This window comes from Eupeodes corollae, chromosome 1, assembly GCF_945859685.1.
Source record: "Eupeodes corollae chromosome 1, idEupCoro1.1, whole genome shotgun sequence".
Taxonomy (NCBI): domain Eukaryota; kingdom Metazoa; phylum Arthropoda; class Insecta; order Diptera; family Syrphidae; genus Eupeodes; species Eupeodes corollae.
Window position 1 is genome coordinate 134,726,881 of NC_079147.1, and position 12,271 is coordinate 134,739,151.

At 33.6% G+C, this 12,271-nt stretch overlaps 1 protein-coding gene across 1 annotated transcript; it reads left to right on the forward strand.

The window, feature by feature from the left end:
• Positions 1-11,356: 11,356 nt before the first annotated feature.
• LOC129944893 (uncharacterized) lies at positions 11,357-11,725 on the forward strand. The gene has a single exon (XM_056054557.1). It carries the CDS (start codon positions 11,357-11,359, stop codon positions 11,723-11,725), a length of 369 nt encoding a protein of 122 aa, XP_055910532.1.
• Positions 11,726-12,271: the final 546 nt, after the last annotated feature.

The following is a 12,271-nucleotide window of genomic DNA, read 5'->3' on the forward strand; positions in this document are numbered from 1 at the left end:
ATAAATAAATAATGAATAATTTAAACAAAAAAAAAATAATAATACAACAAAAACATACATATAGGTATATTTATAAATAAATAAATTATATACTTTTATAGGTTTATTAAATTTTGTATTAATACATTTTTAGAATCGCTACATCTACATCTTAAATTAAATTTTTGGTTGAGAAATTCAATTTTTCTTGCAACTGGATATATACCGGTTTGTTCATGTAAGAGTTGAGTGGAAAAAAACCAAGGTAGATTTGCCATCATTTTCAAAGTTTTGTTTTGTGAAATTTGTAGTTTTTGAATGTGCGATTTTGCACAAGTTTCCCACACTGGACATCCATACAAAATTGTAGCTTGAAAAACTACTTTACAGAGGATTATCTTATTTGATTTACTCAGGCGTGATTTCCTACATATAAGGGGGTAAAGCATTTTAGTAGCAATACTTATCTTGTTTAGGGTTTTTGTGATATGGTCACGGAAAGTTAATGTGTTGTCTAAGTATACACCTAGATACTTGACAGAATTAACCCACGGTTAATAGCGGTGTCATCGGCAAACATTGCTATTTCGCAATTCCAAATTTCTGAAAAATCAGCAACGTAGGTAATGTACAATAAAGGAGCCAATACTGATCCTTGGGGTACACCCGACGATATATTTTTTAATGATGAATGTATGTTATTCATATATACTTTAAATTGTCTGTTTCTGAGAAAACTTTGTATTATTTTTACGAGATATAAAGGACAACCAAATAACTTTTATTTATGAAGTATCCCGTCATGCCATATGCTATCAAAAGCCTTTTTAACATCCAAAAGGATAAGACCTGTAGACTGTTTTGCACTCATTTTTTCTTTAAAGTGTCTGCAAATTCTAAGGACTTGGTGTGAGGTGCTATGACCCTGTCTAAAACCAAACTGTTGGTCTGGTATGACATTCGAGGTCTCAAGAAAATACAGAAATTTAATTTTGATGACCTTTTCATATATTTTGCTTAAGTTACTGAGTAGACTTATTGGGCGACAACTATTTGGGTTATTAGGTGGTTTTCCTGCTTTGAGAATCGATTATTAAAGTAAGTAAAACAACAATTGTGAAAAGATATAGAAATTATTGTCAAAAACGATAATGTTACTAATTTAGGAAATCGCACCTATTTCTTTGTCCAAGTGAAAAAACATCCATGTATTTCAAAGCCTTAAAGTGTTTTTTATTTAATTAAAATAAGAGCTTTACAAATATCTACGTAAATTTAATATTTAACATAAAAATATAAAATGAATTAATACACAAATTAATCATCACGCCTCTTTTTTGACCAGCTGTGTATATATATGAACTATACAGGAGTTATTGGATTCGTACAAAATGTTGGCATTACGATGGTAGAGAAGTCGAAAAAAGTGGGTCCACCGACTCCGACTGTCTGTCTGTCCTGGCCCCTACTGCCCAAAAAATTAGGTCTATATAGAATTAAAATTTGGAAATTAAGGTTTTAAGCCAATTCGCGTTATTTTATTTTTTTTTTAATTTTCGTTTAAATTAAAAAATAAAACAATAGTCCCCACACAAATTTGTTGGCCGAGAGTCAAAAATTCAGATTTTCTCGAAAAAAAACCAAAAAAATCGTATTAAATTTCGTCTAAACTTTTTCTTGACTTGGCTTCTCGCAACAAAAAAAAGAAAACATATTTTGTATTTCTCTAGAAGGGTACCCCCGATAGAATTGTTATTTTGTTTTTAAGTTTTCTCAGGAACTAATCAACGGTTATCAATAATTTTTGTCTGCACAAGCTCTTATATTATTTCAGAAATATTTGATGATCAAAAATTCATTGTTTTTATTTTTGATTTAAAAAAATATATAAACTTTTTTTCGAAATTCAATATCTTAAAAATACGTAATTATTTTTAACTGCCTACCTTAAACATTTTTAAACTCAAATTGAAAAATGTTATACATATATAAAAAACTAGCTGACCCGACAAACGTTGTTTTGTCATTAAATAATTTATTGTAAGTGTGTAAGGATATGGTATATATAAGTGGTAGAGGTAAAGTGCACTGTAAACGGTGACAATTCACCAACAAATTTTTTTTAATTTACTAAAATTAATTCTTAAATAATAATTATATACATTTCCCTAATTATGACAAAACTACAAAAAAAAAAAAACAATATAAATCCCTTAATGCAACAGAGTGTACAATATGTTTTGTGATCCTATTTTTGCCCACTCGAGCACGAAACGTAAATAAAATTGTCCGTGTGAAAAACATAAAGTGCCCAAATCTAAGCCGCAGGCAGACATAGTTTGGCCTTGAAACTTATTGATAGCCATTGCAAATGCCAATCTTATTGGAAATTGAAGTCGTTTAAATTGAATTGACACATCTGTGGGTATAATAGGGATTCGCGGCAATAATATATTTTCACCTCGGAATTTCCCATTTAGAATTATGGCTTCGATAAAAATTTTCATTACTAATCGCGTGGCGTTGCACAACTACTGTGGTGGATTCAAATAACGAATCAAAATTACCGGAGATCCAACCTTCAATTGTAAATTATGCGGTCGCATGCCTGAGTTCAAAAACTCAGTTGGATAATTTACAGATTCGGTTATATCACAAACTGTATCAATAGATTTGTATGACACCAAGTCTCCTGCAGACAAATGTTGCATTTTGGGATTTTGCCACTCATAATTTATATATTACCCGTGTTTTTTTTGGAAAATCTATCAATAGTATGGTAGGATTTTACACGAATAACAAAAACAATATCCGCAGTATGAATGCTACCAAAAAAAAGTTAGAGTAGAATCTTACTACGGATGGGTTTTTGACATTTATAGGAGTCTTGAATGGATCTTATGTGATTTCGTTCTCAAATTTGGTTCGATTAATATTGCATTTGTATCTCGATGGCTGTGTTCGTTGAGTAGTTGTGCATTTGGAATCATGTGTTTTCCATTGGGGATCAATCTATTACTGTTGATTTTATTTAGTTTTGTTATTGAAAATGGACTAACTGGGCTTATTTTGCAAGAATAGAAAAGATAATAATTAAGTTAGTTGCCACTAAGTAAATGAGATAGTTTGATTCGTCTTAAATAATGAAGAACTGAATAATTCAGCAAAATATAAGAATACGCTATCTACTCCATGTGCAGTTTTTTTAATTTGATTAAAACAAAACTATATTTTTTGTACACAAACATGCAAATAAACAGACCATAATGCATTATCTGTAAAAATAACTCCTCCACACATGTTTTTCTTCAGAAATTTTGACTCGACTCTGATCCCCGACCGGAATCTAGTCGAATCAAGCTCATTTCAACTAGATTCAGGTACGTATGTATAGAATATCAACAGTAATAGAATTGAGGCCAGCTTCAAGCTCGCTTCAACATCAGATGTTAATGAAGTAGTCTACGAACACATCCCTTCCTTGAAGCAATTGTTAAATGAACTTTTTTTTATAGAATCTCAATTTCCAGTTGTTTTCATACCAATTTATAGTTTCAGTAATTTTTTTTTGCTAAGTTAATTCTAACTTTTGATTTTCACAAAAATTTCTTCAATTTGTGTGTTTCAGTTGTACCAATTTTTTTAATAAAACAATCTTGCTCTGCGGAAAATTTTGTTGGTAATTTCTCATTGTACTTTTTACAAAATAAACCGCACTTATTTTATTGCCGGGTGTACATAGGGAAATACCTGGTCAATGTCTTGAAGCATTTAAAAACGCATATTTGCTTTCAGTTGTACTTTTTCAACATTAGTGGCAATGGTTTTAGGCACGCGTTGATCTCATCAGCGTACGTTGAACGCGGAATAACGGGAAGTATTTGTCTGAAATCACCTGAAAGGAGTAACAGAGTGCCCCCAAATAGTCTGTCGTTGTTTTTTATATCTTTTAATGTCCTGTTCAACGCCTCAAGCTAATGTTTGTGTGCCATATTGCATTTTTCCCAGATCATAATTGTACATTGCTTCAGCACTGTGCCCATGGATGATTGCTTTTTAATATTACACATCGCGTCTGGGTTATTTTGAAGATTTAGTGTCAGTTTAAATACTAAATGAGCTGTTTCGCCTCCATCAAATAAAGTTGTCGCAATCCCAGAAGATGCAACAGCCAATACGATACCATTATTTGATCGTATCCTAGCTAGAATTAGCGAAATAAGGAAGGTTTTGCCAGTTCCACCTGGTACATCAAAAAAAGAATCCACCTTGTCCTGCCAAAACTTAGAGCATGATGTGGTCATACATTTTTCTTTGTTCTTCAATCGCTGCCATTTCTACAGTATTGTATTGTAGTTCTCGATTCAATTCAGCGTCTATTAAATAAGATGCATTTCGATTTGGTGAATGCACACCGAAATTAGTGAGTGGTAAAAGTTGGCAATAATAATGCAAAGATCCTCAACAGTAATCACTGCTTTATTGTACATATAGCGTCGCTAAATACTCTCGTAAGATCGTTGCACTATGTTGATTCAATTCAATAATAGCACTTAGGAATATAAAAAATAGATACAAATTTATTCTCTATATGCAAAATTTTATTGAAATTGGTTAAGCCGTTTCGGAGGAGTATTGCAACCAACACTGTGACATGAAAATTTAATATATTAGAGATTATTTAAAAAACACCGCTATAACGATTTTCAAATAAAAAATCCAAAAATGTAATACTTTTTTGAGAAATGAAATAATTCCGAAATAGTAGGATATCCGATCCAAACTAAGACAAGAAAGTATTTTGACAAGATTCGACAGCTACAAGTGCAAGTTTTCCGATTATTTAAAAAACTCTTTAGAGGTTTTATGCGTTGAGTACCAGCGGCAACATTGTCTTGCAGCCATCAGAGATGCCGTCTGCGAAGTGCTAGGTTTCGCACGGCCACCACATCGAAACCCTTATTTGACGAGTGCAACTAAGGAACATACCTACAAGAACCACATACAACACAAATTGGATTTATAACCTCTTATTTTACTTTGACCACATATGAAATATTGTAATACAAATTTAAGCCGAAAATATAGCACCACTTTAATGTAAGATTGATATTTTATTTTTTAAGTTAAAATATATTTCCACTTACTGTCCCACCCGAGTGGGACATAAAGCCGAAATCTAACTTGGGCCCAAGTAAGACCGAGGACCCAAATAAAAATTTTAGGGCTAATGAGAATAAGAATCACCAAATGACAAAACTTTTTTTTTGTCAAGTACTTTAAGAGACATTGGTTCCTAAGGTTCCTCACCTAATACAAAGTTATACTATAATTTTTAAAATATATTTTTTTTGTTTAGGATCCATGAAAATAGTTGTTGGTCTATAAGAAAGCTATGCGAACTACAAGTTTGCTGAAGTCATACAACCCAAAATAGGCTCAGGTTTTACCGAAAAATGACAATTTTTTTTACATTTTGCTTCACTTTATTAGACGAAGAATTCAAACCCACTGTTGACTTTGCTTCGTCTCTAGATGGGCACACATGGAATATGTTTGAACGCCACATAGCGAAATTTGAGATAAGGAACAAGTTCATCGATTGTTTAACGAATAAACTCGACAAACGAAGGATAACTATTTCCGAATTTATCAATGAAATGACGTCCAAATTATATGGTTTTTCTAACCGTAATGTTCATATATCTTCCGACCTCTCAGATTTATCAACCGACAATTAAGAAGATGTTGTGAACGTTCCTGGACAACGTTTTCACGCTGAAACCCTGGACTGCAATATTTGCTTCGAAAATCCTAGAAATATTTTGCCTAGAAAAATGTGCAGTAGCTGTTTCTCGAAACTAAATAAAAAAATAAATTGGGTGGCGCAACAGTCCTTTGAGAACCAGGGCCTAGTGACTTACAACTCTCAACCATTCCTGTGTGCGAGTAATGTTGTCAGGAATGGAGGGGACCTACAGTTTATATGCCGAATCCGAACGGCTAATTTGAGAAAGCACTTTTTCAAGACAAGAGTTACTCTTGGAGAATTTGTCAATTCCTCGCAAGAGGCAGTACCCGTGAAAAGACTTTAGATGGCATAGGCAGGGATCGAACCCAAGACCTCTGGCATGACAGTCCAACGCACTAACCATCATGCCACGGGTACTACACGAAGAATTAATTGCTCAACATAATGAATTATTATGTCTGTTTTGCAGACAGGTAATACAAAATTCCTCGTTTGTTTATTTATAAAATATACCTTGTCAGGGTTTTGTTATTTTTTTTTTTCAAATCCACATATATTGAAAATCCTTTGTTTTTATTTTATTTATTGTATTGGATTTTTTTGTTGCAGTAACTTGTATTGCAAATAATGTTGAAAATATTTTTTTTGTTTTTTCGTGATTATTTTTGTATTATCACCGTATCAAAAAATTATTGTTCATTTTATTGAAATATAAACATTTTTTATTCTTTTTTGGCTCTATAAAAAAATTGGGGACAATGTCCCATTTTTAACAAACAAATTTGGGACTTAGATCATCTTTGAGCATGACTTAAGGCCCAAATTTAATTTCGGTTTTATGTCCTACCAAAGTGAGACATAAGCCCCAAAAAAAAGTTGGGCGTTATGTCCCTGAGCCTAATGTCACTGGGACGGTGATGGTTATTTAATCTTTTTTCACACCAATCAATTTTCTGAATAACCTTTAATCAAATTTATCGATTAGATTTTGGATGTAATCATCAAAATTTGGAGAAAAATAAAACAGACAATTTACATGCTGACCATGATATGATATCATTGAACCTTATCCATGAAACTTTCTTGGAGGTTGAACTATTATTAATAGTAGCTCAAATTTTATTGACGCAGAATGAAAATTCTCGTAAGTGAAATAATTTAGCTGAATTCATTTAAATTATCAATAGCTTCTTTATAATTTTTTGTTTAAACAAAAATGGGTATTTTAATTAAACGAAAATCAAACAAGTAAAACCAAATATTTAAATTATCTTTCTCACCAAAAGCCCCAAAAAAGACAAAGAGCTTAAGTTATACGCGCACGTGTCTAATTGCCTTCCAATTCTAACCGTTTACTATCAACAAAATCAAAACGTATCTACGCTCTACGATACGCACAACCACACTTCATTCAATTTCGGACATTTCCCAAAATATGTGGGACGATGGCCAAACACACCCTACCAACCTAACTCTAATTTTCCCTCTATTCAGCATCAGCACTTTCATTATTATACCTTACCTATACATTCGAGTATCTATATATTTGACTCACCCTCTATGGCCTATCTATTAATGGCTATTCCGCTCTATTTGAAGGAGCTGCCTAAAGGATTTGCAAGGAAATATTTACTGATTCTCACGAACATAAGTATATTTTTGTTTATTATTCCGATAATAGGATTCAGCAGGGAATAAGCAGCAGTCATTCCTTCCACCCGACCGCCTGGGGGCCCTAAACTCAACATAACATTGTATGCACAACCCCAACGATTTCGTCTCGACTTTCTAAAGAGAATATGAATGTCCTTCCTGGAAAACAACCATAACCTTGAAGCTGTATTATAGTGATGTGTACATCGTATACATAACACGTACTGATGCCATGGTCATTTCCTGTTGCCAATTTAGGATTCAGGCAACTGCGATATTTCCCCCCCTTTGAGGCATCATCCGGGCATGTCAATGTAGAATGAGTCAAACATTATCCTCCAAAAAAAAGCCAAATAGTATGCTTGTGTGAACAAGTAAAAAAATCATAATTTTATGAAGCGTACGAGAACCGAATTCATTATGAGGTTGAAAAAGGATGATCGGTTCGGTATGTAGAATTGATTTTTCTCTCATACAAAAATGGACATACGAGTAGTGTATATAGAGGGACATTTAATATATTTTGAACATTTCTACAAGCTGTAGCAGGAAAGGTTTTGAGCAAAAATATTTTATGTATGGTATTGAATTTCATGCGTATACACACTAGGCACTGGTTCCAAACAGTTAATTGATGAGTGCCAAGTTTAGGGAGTAACAATTACAAATACTTATAAACGTATCAACGGACTTGGTATAATTTCCAGCAAAGTTCTTGAAAATCTGCCTTTTAACACTGACAAATTCAATAGATTTTCGAAACCTTCTCTATCGGGCTTACATCGAAAATTTTGTAAGAAAAATGTATTACTCTCGGTTTTTTTAATTATGTATGGATATACTTAGTCCAGTAAATACATACATACATCAGACCATGCGTTAAATGGGGTAGTTCTGATTTGCTGGTTACTTGTTTATGATGTTGTCCTAATTGAAAATCCAAGTTTGCGACCTTGGCCGAAGAACGTATCAAAGGTTTAAGTGCCTGTCCGTGATGGAGTTGGACAAACTAAGGACAGTTTAATGGTGCCTTGTGTTACCACATGTATATCGGTGCGATTTTCTAAGCTAAATGAAACCAGTTTGAGTCACTTACAAAAAGACTGAAATAATGATTATATTCATATGATTATATAAAAGAATTATCCCAGGTAATTCTAGCGTTTTTGAGCTAGGGCATGTACAGAGGGGGTGGAGAACTGTTTGCTCCTCTTCCTCATCCATATAGCTTCTGGGAAAGTCCTCTCAGAAAGATATGAAAGGTATAGAAATCTGGAAGTTTTTATCGAAACTTCGACTTTAGGCTGTGTGCTTTGAATTGATTCTATAAATATTTAAGAATTACTTAGATTAGGGTATTCAGTGTCGCATAAGCAATCTATCATACTGCCTTACACTACAGTAAAATCGGTCTGATTACCGTGTGTGCGTAATCGGGGTTAAGGTAGCTTTTTTGACTCTTTCTTGTAAAGGGTTTTTCAATTGGCGCGGTTAGATCTTGGCGCCCCGTGGTATCTATTTTGTTTTGGTTACATGTCTTTTGTTTATTATTCAGTTGCTTATGTCAAATCATCATGTCAAGTTACACGATTGAACAGCACGTTCAAATTGTTGAAAGTTGAGATTTGATACTTTGTTTTTAAATACTAAAAATTTTTATATGTTTGATGTATTGAAAATAAATATTATTACTGTTCCGAATCTTGAAACATCAGGTTATGGACCCAATCACGATCTAAATACCAAATAATAAGGAAATTTGTATTGAGAAAAGATGTTTGAAACGAAATTCAGTATTGAAAAGCTTAGGGGAAGCGAAAACTTCCTGGACACTTTTCGATGAAGCTTTGGAACTTTGGAAGGCTATTTCTGATGGTAGTGAGACGGAGAAGGATGCAACGAAGCTCTTTAACGCAAGATCGGAGCTTATATTGCTTGTTGAAAGATCCATTTATTCTCATATAAGACATTGCAAAAGCGCTAAGGAGATTTGGGATTCTCTTCAGAAAATTTTTCAAGATTCTGGTCTTGTGAGGAGAGTTGGGCTCATCCAACAGTTTTGTTCTACAAAATTGAAAGATTTCTCTACTGTAGATGCGTATACGTCAACGATGTTTTAAATACATCGTACAAGCTCAGGTCTGTTGGTCTTAACCTAGATGGAGAATGGATAGGATCAATGCTTTTAGCTGGTCTTCCCGAAGAATGATAATGGGAATATATAGCTCTGTGATTCTTATTACAGTAGACAGTATTAAAACCAAACTTCTTCAAGACGATGTTAGGATGTTTTTCGTCACAGCTCTTGACAAAGAAGAATGGTATTTCGACTCGGGAGCGTCAGCTCACATGTGCTCAAATAGTGCATGCTTTTCAAGTAAGATGGAAAATCTTAACTCTGAGGTAGTTGTTGCAAATAATTCAAAAATGCAAGTCCAAGGCATAGGTAAAGTCGATATGAAGGTATCTATTGGAAAATTCAAAGAAAATGAGGTTAAATTTTTTGAAGTCCTTCACGTTCCTGACTTATGCATTAATCTGTCTCGAAAATTGTTCAGAAGGGTTTTTCAATGAAGAATGGATGTTTAGTGAAAGACTAAAGGGGTAATGTTGTTGCAACTGCTTTTTTGAACAATATGTTCCGACTCAAACGACCACCCAACCAAAGTGCATATAGAACAATAATCGAAAAAGCGCGTTGTCTTCTCATCGAGTCTGGTTTACACAAAAGTTTTTGGGCTGAAGCTGCAAATACGGCAGTTTATTTAAGGAACTTAACACCTTGCAAAGGTACAAAAGAAAAAACAATTGAAGAAATCTGAAGTGGGAGAAGAGTGAATCTGCAGCATCTTAAAGTTTTCGGTTGTGAAGCAGTTATTCACATTCCAAAAGAAAAGCGGAAGAAACTCGATGTCAAAGGAAAAGAATTAATTTTTATCGGATACTGCACACACTCAAAATCATATCGCTTCTATGACGTTAAGAAAAAAGCAGTTATAATAAGTCGAAACGCAGTTTTCCATGAGCAAATTTTTTCAAAAGATGGTGAGACAAACGATACATCTTATTGTGATATTCTTACAGGATATGATTCAGTGTTGAATGAACACGAAATTCCATCAGTGAATTCAAGCAATGAAATACCAATCAAAATAAGTGACAAAACGGCAAGTGAAAACAGTTTTTTGGATGCCCAAGATGATTTCATTGTTAAAGAATCTTCAGAAGGAATCATATCTGAGAGAGGAATAAGACAATCTACCAGAATTAGAAATTCACCTGAAAGATAAGGTTATCTATCGTACGTGGCCAGCAACAATGATGAAGATCCAAAGACAGTTGCTAAGGCGATGAAGAACGAACATATGTCTGATTGGAAAAAAGCAATGAACGATGAATATACAGCTCTTTTGAAAAATGGCACTTGGGAAATAGTTTCTTAACCAAAAGGAAAGAAAGCAATAAATTCCAAATGGACATTTAAGACAAAAAAGATGCAAGTAATAATGTCGAAAAATATAAAGCTAGATTGGTCGTAAAGGTGTATTCGCAACGTCAAGGGATCGATTATTAAGAAATATTTTCTCCCGTCGTAAGGTATACACGTCCGTAAGGGTACTTTTAAGTTGGCTGTACGATATGATTTGGATATCGATCAAATAGATGTTGTGACTGCTTTCCTGCAAAATGAACTTAACGAAGAAATTTACATGTTCAAAATAAAGTATGTAAATTCAAGAAATCACTGTACGGTCTCAAACAATCTAGCAGAGTTTGGAATAAGAAATTGGATGAAACTCGCGATTGAGTAAAGGGAAAGTTATGGAAAGACCAACGGACATATTTATGGAATATTCTTAAGCGATTCAACATGGAGGATTGTAATCCGGTATGCACACCCTTAGATATTAACCAAAAGCTTATAAAAGAAACACATCAACACATCAACAAAGAAAACACGAAACTGATTACATGAAAACCGTTCAATATCAAGAAGCTATTGGAAGTATTTTATATGCAGCACAAGTAAGTCGCCCAGATTTATCCTTTGCTGTGGGGGCTTTATTAAGATTTAATAATAATCCTGCAAAATCTCATTGGATAGCGGTTAAACGACTTTTCCGTTATATAAAAGGAACAATAAATGACAAGCTAGAATACACTCGAGACATTGAAGGATGTTTTGAAGGATTTTCGGATGCTGACTGGTCAATGACTCAGATGACAGAAAATCAACTACAGGTTATCTCTTTAAATGCCAAGGAGGACCTATTTCACGGAATGCAAAGAAACAACCTACTGTCGCTCTCTCCACCACAGAGGCTAAGTATATGGCCTTAGCCTCAACATCTCAGGAAGCACTTTGGCTTCAATCTTTATTACGAGAACTAATTAATTGGAATCAAGAACTTATATTGCAATGCGATAACAAGAGTGCAATAAACATATCTAAAAACAAAGTTTATCACGCACGTTGAAAGCACATCGATATAAGGCATCATTTCATTCGAGATCTTATAGAAGATAAGAAATTAAAAGTAGAATATATGAAAACTGAAGATTCCTGCTGATGTTCCAACCAAAGGACATAAACATAACAACTGTTGCACTCTCATTTTTATAAAAGTATAAAAATCTAGTGTGGGTGTTGAAAGTTGAAAGTTGAGATTTGATACTTTGTTTTTAAATACTTAGTTTATTTTATCGTCATCAAATTGTACTAATTTTTATATGTTGGATGTATTGAAAATAAATATTATTACTGTTCAGAATCTTAAAACATCACAAATGATAGAACTTTTGTATCAAAATAAGTGTTCGTTAACGCAAACGTTGCGCGCATCGCACCAATTTTAGTGTAGACATGTTGGCCAATTTTGAGACGAC